General features: G+C 39.0%; 1 protein-coding gene across 1 annotated transcript; it reads left to right on the forward strand.

The window, feature by feature from the left end:
- Positions 1–6,746: 6,746 nt before the first annotated feature.
- Positions 6,747–21,629, forward strand: KIAA0408 (KIAA0408 ortholog). The gene is made up of 6 exons (XM_014874267.2): positions 6,747–6,853; positions 10,761–10,954; positions 13,655–13,996; positions 14,342–14,421; positions 15,617–16,991; positions 18,768–21,629. The coding sequence occupies exons 1-6, from the start codon at positions 6,847–6,849 to the stop codon at positions 18,936–18,938; spliced, it is 2,169 nt and encodes a 722-aa protein (XP_014729753.2). The 5' UTR covers positions 6,747–6,846; the 3' UTR covers positions 18,939–21,629.
- Positions 21,630–23,531: the final 1,902 nt, after the last annotated feature.

A 23,531-nucleotide genomic window follows, 5' to 3' on the forward strand; every position in this document is an offset into this window, starting at 1 on the left:
AATGGAATTTTTCACTTTGTCTGGTTTTTATAGTTTTTTAATAAAAATTTCCTGAGGACTGGAATCAATCTAATATTCATTAATTTGCACCAAATCAGAAACAAAACAGAAATATGCAGAGTGGGTGTGAGGACTCTGTTACTTTCCTCTTCCCACTCCTAGGAAAAAAATTTGTGTTCTAGCCACATACAATTAGTAAAGCCACATTCTGTGTGTGTTCTGCAGTTTTATGTCAGAGCTTGTATGTATATTTTGCATAATTGTGATGATAATGTTTTTCAGCACTGTATTATATGGATTGGGCCCCACAGAGGGGACAAAATCAAAATGGTTGGTATACAGAGCACTATATCTGGAATTGCAGCCGGGAGCTGGAGCCTCTGAGAATGAGACGTATGAGGAGAAGGTGTCAGAGTAGCTGAGGAGACTTCTGAGAGATATAGGCTGGCTGCATTCTCTCTGTGCTCTAGAAAATGCTACAGTCTGGCTTGAACTGATGGGAGTGGTGTGAGTCACCTTGGCTGGTGTTGAGTTTGTCAGGTAGCCTTTCCCAGTCTGTGGCCACCACGGCTCTACATTCTCTCCCCAGATGTCAGCATGAGTTTTAAATGGACATGGTAACTTTTGGTTTGCTGAGTGACCCAGTCTCACCGTGCCATTGGTAGCCAGTGGCCATAGTGAGGGACGCTTGTATACCTCAATAGTCACTGAATATTCTTATCTTGCCTGGGAGAGGCTGAAGTAAGAATGCAGGTGACTAATTTCTTTCTTTCACACTTACATAGGCAGTTCCTACAAGCAGTAGGTCTCTCACTATGAAAACCTCATCTGAAATGCCTGATGGAGCTCACTTTTCTGTTTTATTCAACCCATGCTGAAACCACTGAGTCGCACAAATATGAATTCTCCAAAGGTCAACAAGAATGTGTATTAATGACATGTCTTTTTCTGCAGTTTCCATGTTGAATAATGTAGTAGTAAAGAGTGGTAATAAATAAAGCAGCTGTTTTTCTAGCTAGAGGTAAGGATTCCCTTTGATTTATAACGTTAGCTCTCTGTTCACTTAGTTCATTCCCCAGTGAGAACAGTTCATCTCCATGCCTAGGTTGTGCTCTGCTCCCTGAAATAGTTGAGACACCATTTTGAGGGAAAATCCTCAGAGAGCGACGAGAGATGGGGCAATAAAATTTTTGTTATGAGAATGAAAAAAATAGTAAAAATATTCATTATTTTAAAATACCGTATTTTTCTCTTTGTCTAGCTTTCCCTCAACATAATCTGCAGGTGCAGTAACCTTGATCAGCTATATCACTCATCTCCTTGATTTAATTCAAATACTTACTCCTACCAGGGGGTGTTGTCATCATTATCCTTTTTATAATTACTGAGATGTCTAAAGGAAATTATAATCAATATATGTGAGATTGATCCATAGCTTTGACTGGTTTCCCAGTTAAGGAAAAAGTCAAAGTAATTCTGAGGAGTTTCTAAGATGCTCTAATTTATGCAGTTATCTAAAATAAGGTTCCACATATAAAAAACTATTATGGCAAGATACAATCAAGCCATAATTCACAGTGAATTTCTGTAACTGAAAAAGGCCTTTCATTTTTTAGCAGCATCTAGAAATACTATGACTTTTTGCCCCATGGATTTGCAATTTGGACATTAAGAATACAGTAATTTGAGGTTTAAACTTGTCATACCAAATCTTAGCACAAGACTGACTTTTTCAGTTTCTTTCTGCTTTAGTATCTGCAGTGGAGGAAAAACCAATCATTTGTGTTTTCTTAAATGCTATTGACACAATTTCTATAAGAGAGAAAAAGTCTTACTTAAATGTAAGGTCTGAATTTCTAGGCTTCTAGTTTTTAACCTACACTGGCTTATAATTTTCTTGGTGTTGTATGTAATAAAAATGAGTAGAGAAGGTTTGATTTACAGAGTAATCAATAACAGTAATACTCTAAAGTAGTAATACACTGAATTCATACATTGAATAAATCTTGGAAACTAATTGGGAAAGATTTATTTATTTCTGAGAAAACAGAAAAGGTAAGAATGAATTACTGAGATGAGAGGTGGAGATAATCTGCACAGCACAGTTACAATCCCATTGATTTCTCACAGTGTTTTTTCTTGCATAAAAGGTAGAGCTTTCCATCAGGCATCAACAAAGCAAAATCAATGCTGAGACCTTTTGGAACATTTAGGGAGTTACTGCACAGGCAGCAATCTGAAATTAAAGCATACCAAAGCATATAAAATTATTTTAAAAGCTCCCCACAGTCTTTGAATCTCTCACGAGCAAGGAGAATGGTGAGGAGCCTCACAGAGAAAACTCAGTGAGAAATGAGATGTGTTTTTCTTGTCCTTTTGCATTCAGGTTGAGGGGAGTGATTTGAGCTGCTGATCTGTTCCACACCAGATATTGCACAACTTTAAAAGATGCTGAGAAAGCTAATATAATGAGTATGGACATTTATCCATAGCCAGAAGATAAGATCTAGCCAAAGAAATAAGTGTTCTCTGTCTTGCTAAGTTGAAATTACTTGGTATTACGAAATGCAGTAATTATACTTGCCAAGGAAGGAAGCAGATTCTCCCCACTCAGTAACTGGCCTGGTGGGAAAAGATCATCTCATAGGTGAGTGAGAAAATGCAGCTGAATACATCAGCATCCTCTAGCAGGACTGCATTGGAATCAGGCAGGACAGAGACAGAACACTGCTGATTCACTGACTCTGCCTGCTGCACAGCTTGGAGTTCTGAAGAGAAATTGTAAGAAGAATATAGATTTTGTTTGCATGTGGCAAAGAGATGGATATGCCAAGTTACCTATCAGCTGAAATCTCATTTAGCAGATTCACAGCGACTGTTTTGGAATATTCTGGTGAAATATTAATGTTCGGGGGGGAAAACGTCATTGAATTTCAACCATAAGATTGCCTTAATTTAGCACTTCCCTGAAATATTAAATTTCTGTTTCCTATGTTCCCAGGGGCTTTATTCTGTGTTCTTTCAAAAGGAAAAGATCTTGCTTCTGTAGATCTAATTATGATATTTTTACACTTGTGGAAATTGGCACTATCTCCAATGAATTTTTTTATGTAATTTAGGGAATAGGTACATTTTGTCCATTAATGCTACCAGAAAAATTCAATTAAATTTATTTCCTGTTTAGAGCTGGCCCTGGACGCCCTGACAAAATCCCTTTAGAGATATTCTCTTTTACTGCTACTGAAAAATTCCCATTGTGTTAGAATGACCATTTTCTCCAGGCTCGGAGATATTTCTTTCAACCAAAAGTATCCATGCCTGAAGCTCCAGTTGAGAGATAGAATAAGTGTCTGCTGACACATGTCACCAGTGCTTCAGAATCAAAACTAGAAGAGAGCAGGTGCTATAGTGCAGAAATATGCCTGGCAGTCGGAAAATAGAAAATTGCCAAAAACATGGCTGTCTAGATAGGAGTTATAAAAAGAGATGAACTGCACATGAACTTCAGGAGTTGTTTACGAAAACAAGTAGAGCTTCAGGGTATTACATGCCCTTCTCCTTAATCACCCCAGAATCTGATAGGTGAGTAGGAGACTTCCAAAGGCATCAGTATCAGGGACGTAGTTCCCATTGGCTTACATTTCTGTCTCTGATTTAATGCCAGGGGAAGTGATATTCAAATCCATCTTTTGCCATTACACATGCAGTTGCCTATGGGGAGAATTACGGTGGCTCTATTTAAAGTAAACATCTAAAGTATCTGCCACCGATTTCCAATGTAACCTTGGAGCAGCGACATGACATAACACTTAGTTGGCTCTGTTTCTCCACTGAGTTATATCCAGTTGCAGAAGCACACAACAGTAAGAGGAGACAGAGTTTGTATTCCCTTCTGCACATTTCCCACTGTATATATCCACTCCCGAGGTGTATATGCCAGGATTATCAAGGTGTACATCATTCAGGAATCTAATGGTGAGGCTGGGTTGTTTGCAGTGGTAACAGTGCCCTTCTTCATTCTTGTCACTAGCTTTTGTGGCCATAGCAGAATGGGTGTGCCATAACCAAGCTGGTGCAACACAACCAAAGATGCCCTGAAGTGATCTTCAGTACATTTTATTAGCCACTGCCCTGAGTATGTGATCAGATGATAGCCCATGCTGAAATTCATGCTGCATTATCTCCAGTCTCGCTTGTTGAAGAGAAATTTATCAGAGGTCTTGTTTAAGATGCCCTTGCATCTATTTTTTGTTGAGGTGCTGACTTTTGACCCAAGCAGTGCTGGTACCAGATGTGGACAAAATATACTTTTCCCGTGGAAGCAATATGTTGGATGTAATAAGCCTACAGTGATCTTCCTGCTTATTTTATATGTGCTAGATACCAACAAGCCACATTTGCTGCTTTGCATGCTGATGCAGGAGGAGGGACAGTAGGGACAGTATCTGTTGAATAATTTCTTATCCTCAAAAGCAGAATTCTCTACTGCTACAGTTAAGGGTATCTAGAACAATGATCCCATGTTTTTACAATTCACTTCATGTTTTCTTTGTCTCACCTTTTCCATATTAGGAAGAATTTAATGCGTCCCTTTGACCTATGAGGTGGGTCTAGTGCTTGTCTCCTAATGAGCCCCCGAGTCTCACACATTTCTAATTCCTCACACAGGCAGAAGCATAGACTTTTGCCTGACTGAGAGCTCAAGTCTGGGATTTAGCCCATTGTTTTATTTATTTTTACTGTTTTTACTTCAAAGATTCCACGTAGCAAGACAAGAGGCATGGAGTTAGCAACATTAAAGACAGAATAATAATAGCCTATGTTGATGGATAAGAGTAAAAAAATGTGTCTGAAGAGTCTGCCTTCATGTGCAGTAGTGCAGCTGTGCTGGCTTCAGGGAGGAGGCAGTGCTCTGATGCCTGGCCTCCAGCTGTGAGCTCAGTTCTGCTCCCAAGCACTCCGGCTTCACTCCCAGCCATGTCAGCTGGCACTTGAGACCTAACCTCACGAAAGACTCATACTGTTTCTTTAGATTTGAATCCTCAGAGTTTAGAGTCTGGGGATTTTCTTCAGGGTTTTCTTCAGTTGTGTACTTGGGGCATATTTGTTCAATTTTTAGATCATCTTTACAATTTTCACAAATAACCCAAGTACCATTATATAATTTACATGGGAGCAGAATAAGCACCCAATTAATGTATTCACTGAGACTTACAGCTAGACCATATAAGGAGAAAATATGTGTTTTCCCTGAAACCTGGTTCAGTATTTACTATAAAATGCACCCAGAGCTAAAATCCTGACACTGGATTTTATAATGGATTTTATCAGATAAAATCTTACTGTTCTAATGAGGAGAGTGCTGACTAAGCAAAGGACATGTGAATCCTCATATTGTGCCCTTTTGTTCCCTGATCCTCTTGTTATCTGCTGCACTGCCCACAGAAATATGTTCCTGCTTAGGGCATTCCAAGACATCCGTCTGACAGCAGGATTTCTCCAGTTTTATGCTGCCTGAATCAAGTATTTTGTGGCCCTTCTCCAGGCACACATGGGCAAAATGCTTCCTGAAAGGTGAATTTGCTGCCTGTCTCCGTTGCTGTCTGCAGACACTCAAGCACAAGTGCCCGGCAGGGCGGTGCATGTGAAGCTTCCCCCCGGGGATCTCTCTCGGGTTGCCAAAAAATGAGAGCAGTTTAACCCACGGTGCAGCAGGAGGGTTACCATGGTGGTCAGAGACCTGGGGAGCGAGCTGGGCTCCTCCTGCCTGCGACTCAGCAGGGGGAGCAGCTGGATTTTGCTGCTCTGCCTTCAGGGTCTCCTGTGGACTTTTGCTTGCTGGATTGCTTTTGTCGCACTCCTTTCCTGCATCCCATGCCAGCACTTGCTATGGACACTCCTAGGGATTTATATCCAGCCCAAGGTGTTTTTGGACCTTCTTTACCAGCCTTGTGCCAGAGATGAGTTTCCCTGTTCAAGGGAGATTTTTCATCCAATTTCGAGTGCTTTGCTTTGCTGACATACAAAGTGAATTAACAGACTGTAGAATCTGATCCAGAAACACTGTAAAATATCGGGAATATTTGGGTATATCCCAAAGAAACCGTTACTGCCATTCCCAGAATGCAAGACAGTAGTATTACACAGTGCCCAATAATTCTGCATTTCATAAGTGAGATCATATTTAGAATACAGAAAAAGATTTTAGGGAGGAGTAGTTTGCTTTTAGCTCTTTAGGATAGCTGTTAACCAACAAAACCACTGTTTAAACAAAACTCCTTTTACAAAGCAGTTAAGGAGGATCAAGTTGCAAAGCTTAAAATGATCATACTAAAAAATATAACCCTGAAAACTGGGTCTGGAAGACAGCAAAAAATCATCCTTTACAGCATGGACAACAATAAAAGAAACCTAAAATTGCCTGTTGTCATAGCTTTGATATTAACACTAGCTGCTTTGGCAAGCTTTAAAGACTGGACTGCACTATAAAAACCTAAAAATGTCCTGGACTTGGAGTTGTTTACACAAAATATGAGGAGATATAAAGTTACAAAGCTGGGGGTTGGAAGAGATGGCTTTAAAACCGTCCTCCATGCCCTGACGTCACGTGGAAGCCAGCTGCGGGGATGATGCTGAACGGAACTGTTTTCCAGTTTGCAAAAGTTGAGGATTTATTCAAAGAGAGTTACAAATGCTGCCCTAGTTGAATGGTTGTGTCTTGCTTAGCTTTCTTACTTCTTTTAAAGATCAAGATTCACAGAACAGGATCCCTGCTAGCTGTGCCTTTCATTACTTTCTCTGCTGCCTGGAAATGGACTGAAATACTCCTAAAGGATTTCTTATTCCATGAAAGGTATGGTTGCAGTTTATTTTAAATCAGTGTTTTTGAACAATTAAGATTAAAAAATAAGGCAAATTTCTGATGTGGCAAACAGTTATTTAAACATCTTTCTTAATGTTATTTATATGTAATGTGAAGTTCATATAAGTTATACATGGTCTTTATTCTTAAAGTTCAGTTAGTTTTTTCAGTGCAGGCAGAGATATATTAACAGAGCAGGGATGACAGATAGCATTGTGTGCACTTAAATTCTTTCTTTCTTTTCTTTCTTTCTTTCTTTCTTTCTTTCTTTCTTTCTTTCTTTCTTTCTTTCTTTCTTTCTTTCTTTCTCTTTCACTCCCTTTTTCCTTTCTTTTTCCTTTCTTTTTCTTTCACTCTCTCATTTCTCCCTCTTTTCTTTCCCTTCTCTCACTCAACTGTACTTTCTTTTAATGTATAAAGTGCATGTTATCGTGACACATGGCACACATTTATAATTGAACAAATACAGATGTTTATAATATTCTTAGTCATCCAAAATACAGCACTTATTTGGAAATATAATTTGATTGCATTTTTTTCTGTTAAAAACAAGGGAAGATTTGTGTATCTGAATGATTATGCACATCCAATCTGATAAAAATCTGTTGAAAAATAATATCTCAGCTGATGTCAAGCAGATTATTTTTGTAAATTGCTAGAGGTTGTTTGCAAACTATCTTGTATTTTTAATATCTGGCTAGAAAGGGTAAGATATGGGGGAATAATGACTAACATCAAATAGTTGCTTAGAACAGTTCTTGCTTAGGAGGAGGAATGGCTAAAGGAAAAGTTAGGGGAAAATGCAGCTGATGCAGACAAAATTGATTATTTGCTTAATTTGATTGCTGTAATGAGCTTCTGACCTTGTCTAGGACATGCAGAATTTGTCAATACTGCAAGAGCACAGATATTGTTCTGATCCACAGAGCAAATGATAATGTGGCATTTTACATGCCTTGGGTTGCTTTAGCCGTGTGAAATACCCATGGGGAAATCTCGGTGCACTGCACACACAGGGCGTATTACCTGGACTGCACATTGTGTTCCACCAAAATGACCCCAAACAAACCCAAAGGAAACACCCAGAAAAAAAGAAAGTGGAGGGAAAGAGCAGTAGAAATGGAAGTCAGAGTCTCTGAGGAGCTGATCCACTGTACAATAGCTGCAAAACTGTATAGTCATCCAGCTGCTAACATCAATAAACATGAATTTTCTTCTCTGAATTTATGTCAAGAGGAAATCAGAGAAGCCCAAAAAACAATACAAGCCTTTTGTGGATCTTAGAGCTACAAGTGACCATCTGTAACTTCTCTAACTATCCTCTTTCAAGTCTTAATTTCCTTCTGTCTTCAGTCTTTTTTTATAATCAGAGTTCCATATGAGACAATTTGAAAATTGTTAAGATGAATGCCAACATGGCAGTAGTAGTTTCCAGCACTAAGGAAACACCAGAGGCCTTATCAATGCTATATTCATGCTTGAAAGAAGTACATATTATATCTATTCTTATGTGTGTAAAAACAAATATGCTATACAGTATTGACCTTTCTAGTAATATGTGGCTGACTAAAGCAAGGTCATTATTACTAATAGTGCTCTAGCAAAATCACCATTTGTGCAGGCTGTTGACAGATTATATCTGCCTGTCTTGTTCATGACTGTACAGCATTTACACATGGGGGTTTTTAATTTTTTTCTGATGTGTACTTGTATAAGAATTATATGTGGAGCAGAGATTTGACTTTTGTTTATTTTTCAGAGGTATCCTGAAAGGTTATAAAGACATAAATGTAGCGGGAAAAAAAATCAAATGACTGCTAAAAATTACAACCTTTGAATTAGCAAAATGAGAAAATACTGCAATATTCTTAAAGTTCATTAGCAATAAATGTTTAGATTGCAATAGATCTTAAGTGTAATAGAATTTTTTTGCAAATTGTTTTTGGTCAACGCTTACTGGAGTCTGGCACAAAGCTGAAACATTGGCCTGGAGAGGTGCAGTCTCTGTAGCCTGGCTGCATTCCCTAAGAGGCCATGAGCAGACCAGCACTTGGCTTCTTTCATGATGAGAATTCTGTGCTGTCTTTCAGCAGCTCCTAGTTTCAAGGAGTTTTATGGTTTTATGAAGTTGCTTTGTACGTTTTTAGGCAGAGGAAATAAGAAGGGTTTGAAATCTGTAGATAGCTGAGGGACAGATTGTCATTTCAGAGCTCCAAGGCAGGTGCTTGGGGATAAGCTGTTCCATAAGTCCTGAGTTAGGGCTGGACCCATGATGACTTGGGAGATCCTGTTGGAGGACTTCCTATGATCCAAAGACCTAAGTACCTGTTGGGTTTCATCTGAGCTCTTCTGCTTACTTGTACAGGAAAGAAGCTGACTCCAAGTTTGGCACTGTCTTCCCAGTCAGCTGAAATAAAGCACACACTGGCAAATGGTGATTCCATGGTAGCCCCAGCTAAATCAACAAGACTTGCCAGTAACATACAGGGTGGGGAAGAACTTTGCTCAGGAATTAATTTTTACATATCATTGAAAATGTGGGCAGTAAAATCAGCAGTTCCTGTGAGCTGACAATCACTGATTATCAGTCAGGGATATGAGCAAATTCCAGAAAGGTAAACTGGGCATACTCCTAGTTAACTCTCTGATATTTACATTGCCTACCTATTTGATTTCTGGCAGGAGAAGAAAACAATGCAGAGGCATTTTATTACTAGAACTAGTTTCCATGACCACCTAGGTAACACAACAACTGGCTTTGAGAGCTGAAGTTAACAAACTCAAGTATCAACGCCTGTGTACCAGGCATTATATCACAGGAGCCATCATAACTGAATGAATGAGTGTTATTTTAGCCTTGCTGGCATAATAAATGTGCTGATGGAAATGGAGTTTCTAGTGTAAAGCCTAAGAAAGCAAGAGGAACACCAGGCCCATAATATTTGTAACTGCTTTGCTCCAAAGTCAGATAAGCAGATCTAAAATATTTCCCTTAAAACTTGCCTATTTAGTGGTGGAATTAGTATTTTTTTAATTTACAAATACTAAGATGCTAAAGACTTCTGAAAGGGAAGAAGAAACTGAAGCACTAAATAGTCAAATATTCTGAGAAAGGTTTTGAACTAGATTGGAGTTAGTGTTATTGGAGAATTTTTCTAGTTTGCCCTATGCTGGTCCTGAAACTAACATTTGTAGATTTAGATTTGTAAATTCAAAATTCTTGGACACTTTTTGGTGACCTTCTGTCCCTCTATATAAGTGATTTCTCCTGTATATGTGTTTGTACCTGTTATTAGCTTTCGTGTCCTGTCTTCCTTCATGAATTCCAAAGCATTCATGTAGCCATGAGAATTCCCTGCATATATCAAGTTTGCAGTCTTCAATTGCCAAAAGAATGTACCAGTCCTTGTCGTGCTCCTTGCATGCGTGCAAGGAGTGCGTGAGCAAACATGATACTTTTACATTGGCAGTTGTCTTTTGAACAAATACAAAAATAGCTTTCACCCTCAAGGGCAGATATTGCACGATCCCAAGGTCCTGAAGTGCCATTCAATATTATATGGACTTAAATTCATTGAAAACACATTTATAGTGAAGAGTAATGGCAAAGATGCAAAGTGGCCATGGTACAGAGCCTGCTGTGGCAGCCATTATTGAAATCTGGGATGCTGAATGTGTTCTACCTCCCCTTTCCAGATTGGGCATCTCTGCCTTTGGGTTTATGTCCTATAATGCTTAGTTCATCCATATTTGAGTCACACAGCAGACAAATTTCAAGCAATTGTATAATACTGTCTCCTGCAAGCTCATTTCATTTATTAATTTTGGGAATTTTCTTTGTTGTCTTTGTTCCCTATAAGCTAGAATAAAACATGACTTATTCTCTATAAACTTCCAGGAAACATTCAGGGAGGAGAGAAGAAAAGCAGAGCTGTCTTTGCTGTTGCAGAGACTTTAGCCATGGATCTGCGTGAACTCGAGAATACCGAGAGGAACTGGAACAAAGAAAAAATGGAATTGCTGGAGAGATTTGACAATGAAAGGAAAGAATGGGAATGTCAATGGAAGGTCATGCAGAAGAAAATAGAAGAGGTACTTTTAAACAAAAATATGAGCACTACCATTTTCACTTGGGGTGAAGTGACATGGAGTCACTTCACTTTTTTTTCTGTATTTTATCCTATTTCTTATGTGTCACTGGAAGTTTCTAACATCTGATGGTAGGATGAAAATCCTGGGATTCAGCAGTATTTGCAATTGCTCATTTAATAGTCATGAATACAAGGTAGGAGGTGAAATGTGGCTTTTTGAGCTGTGAGATTATTGGCTGTACATACTGCTGACAATTCAACTGGGCATGAGCCATGTTGGCTATTTTACACGTGCTTTTTTCAAGCAAATACTGAACAATACAGGGCTTAGAAAAATGCATATTTAGTAACAAAAAATGTAGGTATCATAATTATCTAGCAAAAACGCTTTAGATGGCACAGGCCTGCTGGGGCAAACGGTGTTATTAAATATAACATATATATGAAATACTGCATGATGCAGAATTATTCTGCTAGAACCTGTTCCTTTTATGGATGACTCTTGGGAGAGAAAACAGATACATTAAATAGCATGAAAGTTCTAAAACCACTTGTGCTTATACGTACTAGCAAACAGTCCCTGTTATTTGCAATGCATGTCCTTCCAGAAATAGTCACAGCAATTATTTATTATTCTTTTATCCTCGAATTATCCCTGCAGCCAAACCCTCTGACACTCTCTAATGCATTAACTGAGTCTGCTTGGCAGCCTATAGAGGCAAGTATTTTCATTAGTGAGCTTTCCACATTTTTCATCTAATATACACATGGAGTAGTTTTGCTTGCTCTCTGCCAGCACTGTCCTGTGGCTGAGCAACACAGGAATGTATGGCAGAGATTGCTCACATGAAGCTGAGAAGGAAAATGGTCAGAGCCAAAGGAATTGCAGCCATACCCTGCCCATTAAACCAGCTTGCAGCAGAACTCCATAATATCAGCTCTTATATTTTACCCACAATTCTTGCAGACTTTGGTATGATGGTCTTTGCCACATTTTGTCTTTTGTGTTAGGTCTTTTCTGTGCAGTCTTCCCTAATTTCACTGCCAAGCTGAGAATGCGTCAAAAGTTAGTAATGTGGTCTGTATATGTAGTTGAATTTCATTTTCTTATGTATAAGAGCTCATTTGGAATGACAGTAATGAAAAGGTATTCTGGCTATTAGTGGACCTGATAATGTCAGCAAGGACTGTTTTCATCGTATTCTTTATTAGCAGGGAGATTAGGAAAGCATGACAGAGACAGAAAAAGAGATAAAGAAGTGAGCGGGGCTGAGGGTAAGAGAATGAAGCAATTTGCTGGTTACTGCAGGGCCAAACAAAACTACAGATTATACCCCAAGGTTATTCGAATCCTAAAGTCCCCTCTTAAGCTGTGACTATAGATGCTACTGATTTCAGATACCTGGCATTTCTTCTCCACAAGCCACATGGATGGAGAAAAGGAGAGATACATACTTTTAAAAAGCCATTACCTGTAAATAAAACTTGTGCTCATTTATCAGCTTGTATTTTAATTTGGCAGTTTTCTCTAGCCCACTCAACCTCACTTAATTTCTCCAAGAAGACTTCTGGTGTTTAGGAGATGATATTATGGAGTGGTATCCTTCCTTCTTACTGCTCTGCTGAGTCCATATGAGGCTCTTATTTCTTGGAAATGGCAAAGTTCAGCCCTCAGTTTCCATGAGCAGCTGGGCTTTGGGAGTGAAATCTGAAAACCCAGGATGAGGTCAAGTGTTAAGTCTCTGAACGTGAGAATACTTCTAATCCACAGCACTACCCATGAAATGGCCACATGTTCTGCATGTTGTTATTCTTTTCCACTGTTCTTCCAAAAGCTGTTGTGATGGCCTTGTGCACTGTGAGAGAGCAGGCAGATGGCTGTTCAGAGGTGTCTGTCTGCTTTCTTCATGAGAGCAATTTAAGAATGAATGTTTATAAAGAGCTGTGGGATTCTTGGCACTGGAAATTATATTGTAAGCAGAAGAGATTTTCATGATGTTGCCATTTTTTTCTAATTTATAATTTACCATGGTTCCTAGTTTGAATGTGCTGGGTGACCAGAATTAACACCTTTTCATTTACTAATGAAGCCACTGGATCTCAGCAGATAGCATGAAAGAAGAGGATGACAGCATGTTGCCAAATAATACCATTCTGCAATATTGATTTATCACTCCAATTATAGGAAAGAATTCCACTTGTCTGAGAACTGAAAGAGTCTGCTCTTATGCAGATGGCACTCTATTTGATGAGAATTCATTTCCTCTCCTTCAAATAATGTGCTTTAATAGGCTGTAACATAGCCAGAACACTCTCTCTCTGTCACATTCCCTACCCATCAGATCACAGTTATGTCCACCACACAGTGTGCTGATATTACTTGGAAAACAACCACACGGCTTTTGCCTCAAGGCAGGGCCAGCTATCTCATGAGATCTCTCCAGTCCCAACCATGGGTGGAAGCTACACATTAAAATTGTGGCAGAGAGTTTGAGAATGGTAACAGCCTTATCCTGTGGCAATCATGGTGTTTGAATTATCACACTAGGTCACTCAGCACTTTCCTACTAACACATGTAGAATTTTTCTAATCAGTGCTACTGAGTAAAGCATCATTCAAAATAGAAGATAAATATGAGGGCTTTGCCATAAAGTTCATTACAATACCATGATTTAATAGAAGGTTCTAATATCTTTTCAGCTTTACCAGGAGGTAAAACTTAGAAGGGAAAGCAATATGACCATCCATGATAGCAAGGCCATTCAGAGCAAGGTGCTGCAGCTGTCCATGCATTCCCCTACTTCCCAAGAGAGTGACACAGTGGAGCTGAACCATCAACACAACGTGGCAAACGACAAAATGGAGAAAGGGAGTCTGCTCAGTATAACAGGACACAAATGGGAGGAACCCAGACACAAGAGCAGAAACAATATCCTGTTAATGGACAATCTGGCCTTTGAGAACCACGAGGAACCTGAAGACAGTCTCACCATTAAAACTTCTGAGCAAAATACCAAGAATTATATTAGTGATCTCAATCTAGTAAGTAAATTATGAGCATGTTTCAGTTACAAGGGAGAGGAAAACACTGAGGACCTTGGCCTGCCAGGTTAAGCTAAAGAACTGATCTCCCTGATTTTAGCTTTCCACAAGTCATTGTCTCTACTTGCTCCTAGGTTTGCTATCAATGAATGTCTTCTCACTGTTTAAATGTGTTAACAGCATGCTCTTTAGCTCTGATTATAAGGTGGGGGCTTTTTAGTGTCTTTTCTCATACTACTTCCCTCTGCTCTGAATCTTAAATGCAAATGACTAAAAGTTTCAAATTAATTCTGGAGATGTAATTTTAAATGTATACATTAAAGGACTGTTTTTATATTTATAAAGGCTCTTAAAGAACTTGCCAGAGTCAGTGAAGAATTATGCAGCTATCAAGAGGAAATTCGAAAGAAGTCCAATCACAGAAGGTAAAAACATCTTTGGACTTCTTATATTAGAGGAAGGAAATCAATAATGCTCCTTATACTTTTCACTTTGAAGGTAGGTTTGCTGTTGGATTTATTAGTAGGTGGGCAGTTCCTACCCTCCTAGTGTTTCAGTGTTTGGCATAAAACATTGAAATGAAATATGCTGAAATATGATACAAAGACACGTTTTACTAGCAAAATGGATTTTATGTACAGAACCTACAATTTCAGATTAGCATTTAGATGAGATGAAATTGTATTTGTTTCTAATGGCTGTACAGAGGATTGGGAAAGTGAGCAGATATTTCTGTCTGCTCTAGCCTCATTTCCAGTTTTATACAACACTGTATGGGTTTGTCAGGCTGAGAATTTCTTACTTAAAACCCAAATCTAGCATTAAGCATAGGGGATGTGTCAGGAGCTGATGATACAAGAGTAGGAAGAAAGAAAGCAATAGAGAGAAGAAACACCATACATTTGTACTAATGGAAAGATGGCAAGTCAGACTCTGAAAAGTGTGGCAAGTGAACATTACATCATATGTTAAAAATTCAGTGTTCGTTGTCTTCTCTAGCAAGCTAAACACCAGACTGCCTCTTGAGTTGTGCAGAAAGTCTCAGGTAAACTGAACCTTCTCAGATGCTCCCAAAGATCAGAGGGATTTTTCACACTCCACCATGTGATCAGTTAAAAGTCTGTCACTAATTCATTATTTTAGCTGGGCTACTGTTTGTATCTTTAGACTAAACGGATTCATAGCTGATGCAAAGCTTCTAAAGGTGCTTTTTTATCAGATATCAAAAGACAGATCTCATGTGTAAGGTTATGAAACCTAAAAAAGGGACACACTGTGTCCTACAGCTTTCTTCATTCAATGCATAGTCTAGTAGACTCCAATTAGAACAAGATCCTACTATACTTGCTGTAGCATAGATAAGAAAACAATCATCTAAAAAACTCAGAAGAATTATAGTGGCAGAGGAAAGGAATACAAATTCCTTTTCTTGACCTTTCCTCAAATTTTTTGCATATGTTTCGATTATGCTGTGTATATCAGCTACAGCAAAACGGTTCCCAAACACTTTTAAGTAGCCAGTGTTAAGACACCTGCTCCTGGGGGGAATTAATACATGCTGAGGTCCTCTGGAATGTGCCTTATTGCTCATCCCTAAAACACCTCCTCTGTTATTTCCAGAATGAAGTCACTTCCTTTCCTGGGGGAATTTGAGGAAACCCAAAACACAGTTATTCTGCCTGAGATGAACCATGTGTCCAGCAATGAATCACAGACTTCAATTGCTTTTGAAACAGAGGAACATAATAATAGGAAGAATCTGATGAGCTCCACCAGGGCTTTGAAGGACATTTCTTATGGTAGTCTTACTGGTGACACAGGAACAGATTTCAGACCTTGGCAAAAGAAAGAGGCTCCACCAGTTCCTCCACGGAGCACTTCTCGGCACCTAACAAACTCACTTTCTGCAGTTGTGCAGCTTTCAGAAGCACCTATAAGAGATCCAGGCATCAAAAGCAACTGCAAGGCTCAAGATTGTTGGAATGGGGGGAAACTGAGGAATCCTTCACCTGTAAACAAAAATAAATCTGGAGTAGCCTGTGCAAATGAAGGGCAGGCTGTGAAAGTCCCTGTGATGGTAGCTGCTGCAATACCTGTAACCAAAAATGAGTGCAATGTTCCAACAAGTTTCTGCCATAACACGTGGGCATATGATATAGGCAAGCTTGGAAAAGACAATAAAAATGAGCCTTCCCCACTGTCAGCCCAAAAGAGTTGTTCAGATGGAAATATGGCCCAAAGCAACAAAATGCATCAGAAGCAAAACACCAAGTCTCACAGCAGCCCTTTTTATAGTAATGACTTTTATGCCCCTGCTACCTTGCACAATGATGTTTTGGAAGACACCAGGTATACTTTGGGAAAGACTCAAAGAAATGAAATGCTAGCAGCAAAGATTGATGAGTTTAATCGGACTGTATTTCACACAGATAAACGTAACAATGCTCTGCAGGAAAATCAGGTGCCTCAATCAGCATCAGAAGATCACAAACCCTGTGGTTCACTGTGTGACTCTGCTACTAGCAGGGCAGAAACTGTAAATACGTCTTGTGTTTCAAATCCCAAGCTCTCTTCAGCAAAGGAGCAAGAAACTAACAACCCCAGCAAAACTGTCAGGACAGCAGGGCAACAAAAACACATGAATGGACATCCAAATGCTAGTGGTTATAGGCACATGCTTCACGAGCATGACTGGAGACCGAGTAATTTATCTGGTCGCCCGCGTTCAGCTGACTCAAGGTCAAACTATGGTGTTGTTGAAAAGCTTTTGAAAACCTATGAAAAATCAACTGCGGCTTCTCCCTGTAATGCAAAATGCTGCAAAGATAAGTGGACACAGGGAAATTCTGAATTCACCAATGAGGGTTGCGAGACACTGAGTCAGTATTTAGAAATGCTCCAGATTGAGCAAGGAAAGCAAGACTTTCCAAGGAATTCAGCCAGGCATATTGGGCAGCAAGTCAAGCAAGGAAAAGAGAGACAGAAGTTACCAGAGGTAAGGTTCATAAGAATGACAAAAACAAAACAATCCCATTTCGTAACAAGCCTCAGATTCTAAAATGGGCAGACTAATATATTGTAAATAATTATGTAAAAATAGATACTTTAGGCTAGGATCTGGATGAATCAGGAGCATTTCCTCTGCAGATTATAGAGCTATGGGAGGGCAGGAGCATGTAGGAATGAGCAGTGAAGACATGTGCCAGATTCTTATCTCTGCTGGTGTTCTGTAGTTTTTTACTGCAGTGCAGTTATGCTAAGATTGAACTACTGAGAACTTCAACCAGGTTTTAACACCCTCTCTCCTTCCTTTAGCTGATGTGTTATGTCATAAGATTTCCCATAGGCCTTAAGCAGACTTGGCCATGTCCCAAACCCTAGAGGTCTCAGATAACATTCTTCAGTACCAAGGGTGCTCCTTGGTTCAGGATTTCTTTGGAACTGCCTATGACAAGGGGTATTGTGACTCCATAAAGTTTCCAGTAATAAAGTAACCTTCTCTTACTCATGTCTCAGTTCCAGCTTCTCCTATATATTCAAGCATAGGCTCAGAGAAACAGAAGAGTGTGGCATGATTAATTAATTTATATTTGGCTGAAGTTTATTTTCAGAAGTTTAGAAATACTGCCTTTGCCAACATTCTTTCTTAATGAAAAGATAAACAGATGGTTCGGAAAACACTCTGTAAGTTGCAGGTTCTGTAAAAGTCCACAAAGAACACAAAGAGATACTTCTTGGAATCTCAAAAAAGGTAAGGTAGATGTGTTTTGTGCTGGGAAACTTAAATGGGTTGAGGTTGTCAGCTGGTACATCTTAAACTGTCCCAAATTCACAAACTTCAGTGGAGCTATATGGATTTAAGCAGCTGAGAATCTGACCATGCAGATTTTCTTCTGCATATCTTTTGGACAGCCCTGCTGTGATGCAATGTCTTGCTTAACAGGCACATCTTTGCTTCAGCACAGAAAGAAAAAAAACATGAAGCTTCTGATTTCTTTTTCATCCAATAAACTTTTGTGAGGCAAATAAATTTTTATCATTTAATATGGAGGAAAGGAATAATGACTTTTTCCACAGGCTCACATTTTATATTGCCATTTCTAAGTGTAGAATACTACCTGACCAGGAGTTACCATTTTAGGTCCAGCAGAATTAATGTCACAAAGATGTAAAGAACTACATGTGCCATGAGGCACTGGGTTTATTTTCATTATTTCCAATTTACATCAATGTAAATTATTATGATCAAAATCTGTTGAGTTTCCTCTGCATCTATGGCTCTGCTGGTAGACGTGACACCGTATTAACACATAACCATTCTGAATTAGTTGCCAAGTCAAACAGCTTCACATTGAACTAATGGAAACAGAGTTTCCTGAATTAGGATCTATCAAAAATACCTGAGAAGTATATAGATCCTATTCCGGTAGTATCAGATGGTATTCTGAGTTCTACACTTGGAATATTTTACAGCATTCATTGACAAAAAGACTTCCAGAAACTAAAAGACAAGAGGAAATGTAAAATCTTGCACTATCATTTCATACATTTCCTTTTGTCTGACACTTGTCTTCATATATTTTAAACCACAACTGATGTGAGAATCCCTGTACATAGAAATAGCTGTTCTTTTGCATTCTGTGCATTGCTGCGCTCTTTTAATAGCTTCCAACCACCTGTTCTGAGGTCACTGCAAATGTCTTCCTGCATTCCCGCTGCATTCCACAAAAGCTGTGGCTTGTTAAAGCAAGGACTTGCCTTTGTGTTCTAGATATGTGTGCCAGCTAAATGTTCAAGTGAGAAGGGCTTCTCCCGTCCCGCTCGGCCAGCAAATCGACGCCTACCGTCCAGATGGGCATCCAGATCGCCATCAGCACCGCCCGCTGTGAGAAGAACAGTGTACAGCTCTGTCTCCTTTCGGTCAGAGACCTCAGCAGTCTGAACCCAGAGCTGGGTCGGATGGTATTGTGAAAGCTCTATGCCTCACTATAACTGTGTTTGGTATGTGTCATAGCAACCAGCTCCACACTGTTGTGTTTTGTCCAAGAGTGACCCCCACCACATGCTGGACGAAGCATTCTGAATCTTAGGTCATCATCACCATGGTCTTCAGTGTTTTTATTGAGATGAAGTAGCGATATCCCTGGTTTTCTCTGGGTCTTTTTTTTTTTATTTTTAATATTTCACAAGGAATTTCTTTTGAATGGCATCTTTCTTAATTTGCCAAACAATTTTGAGTTGAAACAATGTATAGTGCTGTATATTCTGACTCTTCTGCAAACAGCAGAACGTAAAGCTGTATGCATGATCATGTGTTTGTAGGTGCATGTGTTGGACTAGGAAGTATACAGGCCTGTATTTAGAAGAGACAAACTGTGCTAGTGTTGACATTGAAATTACAACCTATATGCCTACATATATATATACTTCGTGTTTATTTTAAGAAGTTTGAAATATACAGTCCTGATGACATTTATATTTTGTATATCTTTTACATAGGTTCACAGGTGTAGTATTTAATGTAAAAAAACTAAATATGCATTTTTTGTGACTGATCGCAGTGATAACGCCTTGCACAACATGTATCTGAAGCAGACTAGCTTGACTGATTTGTCAGTCATGCTTCGTGGCATCCTTGTTCAGTTTCCTAACCCTAATTCTAGGTCAAAATTCCCAAACATATTTTTTCTGAATTAAAATATTATATGATTTGTAATACATTAGCCTTTTTCAGCACCAGAGACATTTCTCAAATGTTCCAAACCCTTTACAAAGCTTAAATGTGCCATTATATAAATAGCATACTGTAAACACTTTGGTAGATTCAGCTACTGTAACATACAATTTATGAAGGGAAGAAAAGAGTTGTATATGCTCAGTTCTGTAAAACTTATTTTTCCTTCTAGCATTATACTTTGAGGCTTGGCAAAGTCAGATGACAATGGACTTGTTTTCTTTCACTCAAGGAAGGAGAACAAGCACTGTTCCCAGTGCTGCAGTCAAACTCCTTTTTTACTCTTCTCCTAGACTAGAGTGCCTGAGCCACTTGCTAATTCCCTGCTCCTGGACTGACTCATGGCAGTCAGTTATGATGTTTACTTGCACTCTGGCAACAAGCTGCATCTAGTAGGGAAATATTGCAGTGAGATATGATCACAATGGTGCCCGAAATCCTGACACATGGCATTGCAACTCTGGCGTTGCCATCACTTGACTTGGTATTACTTGCCATCTGAATGACATGCACAGAGCCTGGTTTGTTCCTTCTCACAGCGTGAAAGAAGTATGGATGCTGTCCAGGCTCTGAACTTTCAGAAAGACAGTGTCCTTCACCCTGGAATTTTTGCACCTTTTGTTAGGCTGTTGCTGGATACACAGTGCAGTAATGATGATAAATGTTACCTTTAAACAGTATGTCTAGGTCAAAAGGAGTAAAGAGGCACTTCTTCAACATCAGCCTGATCTTGTCTGGCAACTTTTCTTCTTCTTCTGGAGAAACATAGCGTGTTCAAAGGAACTTCAAAAATCATCCCGGGACCCATTAATGTGCGCATCTTCTTATGTGAATGTAAAAAGGATTTCAGAGAGAGTATAGGCTTTTGTCCTAGTGAATTTGTATATGTGGCAATATAGGGAAAATTTAATGTGCTTAATTTGGTAGTGATCTGTTGTTCTACTCCAGTCATGTTGAGAATTCACACTTTTTCCCATCCTTTAAGGTCCTTATTCTTCTTTCCTCTGCACAACTTTGATTTTGAAGAGGGAGAAAACAGGAGGCCATGTGTTCTGCATGGTAGTATTGGTAACAGTTCAGGCTTGCCAATATTGGAGTGAGCAGGCATTAAAGCCATAAATCCCAATTTATCATTCCATTGTGGCTGTCTGCCTGGCAAAAAATACACTCAGAATAATTTGGTCTATCTAGACTTCTGGTCCTTTCTAGGTCTATCCCACAATACATGAAGACTTGATGCAAATCAACAATTCATCAAAATTTACTCAGACATTATTGCTGGAGAAGATACAAGGACAGAAAATCTTGGAGAAAATTCTGACAGTTTGGATAGAGACAAAAATCTGTGTGCTCAAGTAGAAACCAAGAGTTCTATAAATCTGACTGCTTGCCCTAATTTAGAGATTACATTCATTATCTTCCTCAGAACTAGAAAAACTAGACACGATTCGTGGTAAATTTGGAACTTAATATTCTATCTAACGATGGAAATTAGCAAACCAAAATACCTTGCAAATTGACCTTTTAAATGCCTAAGTAGCTGACCAGCTTTGAATGCCTAATGCTGAGGAAAGGGTAATATGAGAGAATTGTAAAAAATTGTGGTTCTTAACTTGAGTCACTGTTGACTGCAAAAACACTTCTTTAAATTACCTTTATGGTGAAGTTTTTTATGAAAAATTGTGATGCACTTCTGTTTGAAGTATGTAACTACAAAAGCATTTCCCTTGATTAGTCAGTGAAGGTGTTTCTTCAGTTTCCTTCAGTTTCTTTGATTGCCTTTAGCATAGACCACATTGTTGAATCACAGAGAAAGGATCAAATACCAACAACATTCCCTGATGTATGTAAGTTAAATGAACAGAAGGTTTTTGAAATAAACTAATAGGTCAAGGATGAGTCCATTTTGTCAAGATTTTCTGTGTCCGTCTAATTTTAGACATTGGTTCTGATTGCCTGAAAGTATCAAAACTGGTGATTTTGGTCTGTAGATGGCTAGTTGGAAAGCCTAACTTTAGAAAATTGCCACTGTCACTGTTTAAATACTCTCTTCAACTGCACTTATAACAGGGCCAGTGGACTGTGGTGATTTTTCTAGTTCCCATAACTGTGGTTATTGAACCATAGTAAAGGCTTTATTCACTTATTTGCTGTAGGGGGAAAAGCTCCACTGGGCTTTCAGGTTCCCCTGTGGAGTTTCTAACAAGGAAATATACACGTGTACACATGCTTGCACAAGAAACACAAGTGATCTAAACATGAATTGACCTTCCTATTAATCCTAGTGTCATGTATGGAAGCAGTGACTCTTGTAAGCCTTTTTCTAAAATAGGTTTTAATAATATTACTCCTCCATACTTTGTCTGAAGTCTTAATGCAGATATATGTTTGTCTTACTTGCACTCTGAATTAGTCTCTCTTTATTGCATGGGTTTATAGGTCTTAGCAACTCCCCTGGAGACAGAGTCAGCTGCCCATTGAAATGAGGACATCACTAGGAATCAGATGTCTGGTACTTAGCTGACAGAAAGCATCATTCTCCCTCATGCTGGGACATGGAGTCATAATCTTACCAGACCCTTTTATGAAGGAGTGTGGCAGGGTCGAAGCATACAGAGAAGAATCACTTAGATCTTGCTTGCATATGTAAAAAAGCAGGCTGCCCGGAGGCTAGAAAATTGGCCTGACTCAGACCCTCTGCTGGAGGCAGAAGGAGTAGAGGAAAAAAATTCCCTTCAAAGCCTCTGCATATCATTCCTCAAGCTCAGAGTATACTTCCATTAGGTATTTTATCTTTACAATGTAAGTGACAGACTTATATATCTTTAAAATGTTGCTGAAGGAACGAACTTTATTTTCCAGCAACAGCACAATTGACCCTCACTATTACACACACTGTAAGGGAGTTGGCTGTTATATGTAGGAAAGTATTGGCAATCAGTGTAATAGAATTTTCCAGAGCATTCAGAACACCAATTTATTTCTCCAGTTGTCTATTTTAAAAATTGGGGTTTTAAATAGGGATTTTGTATCCAAATGTCTTCAACAGCATTTTAGCAAAGATCTACAGCAATCCAGAAGGTAGGCCCAAGAACCTACCCAATTCTCACAGTGCTGCTATGCAAAGAATTTCTTTGGCTTTGAGATCTGTAATATACAACTCTAGTCATTATACTGCTGATATTCTCAGTAATGGTATTCTCATTTGTAATGGTATCTTTAGTTGTGTACATGCTCTTTAAATGGGGAGGTGCTCTAAATGCACTAAATCAAAGCCCCTTATTGCCTCTGGCCTTCCCACCCCTCTTTGATTTGCAGTGTGTACTTTTATGTGGTGTATTGCTGTTGGTCTGTATGTATATGCCATTCTATAGGAATTTTTATCTGTACTGCAGCCAAAAAAATTTTTGGACAGGCTGTTTTAAAAAGTGCTGCTATTACTATTGCCATTCACAAATATATTAGATCTTGCTCTGTTGTTTTGCATCGCTGAATATGCACTTTCTTCATCCACTGTTAATAGCATACATTATACAAAACTTGTGCTTTTGCTTTTTGAAATGACAGTTCATCTGCTTTTTCACTTTGCTTCTACCACTCTCCCTCGGACCTCTTCTGTTGGCAAAGTTCCTGTATCAGTAGAGACTTGTTTCTGATGAGTCCAGTTGATCCAGTTGCTGTGTGGCTGTGGCAGCTCATACCTAAGGGTGCCTTGCTAACTATGTTGCTCTAAAAAGAATTGTACCAGAATTTCCATGGGATAAGAGAAATTGAACCATCAACGTGATCAAAGTGAATGTG

The sequence above is a fragment of the Sturnus vulgaris genome, chromosome 3, assembly GCF_052056855.1.
Source record: "Sturnus vulgaris isolate bStuVul1 chromosome 3, bStuVul1.hap1, whole genome shotgun sequence".
NCBI lineage: Eukaryota > Metazoa > Chordata > Aves > Passeriformes > Sturnidae > Sturnus > Sturnus vulgaris.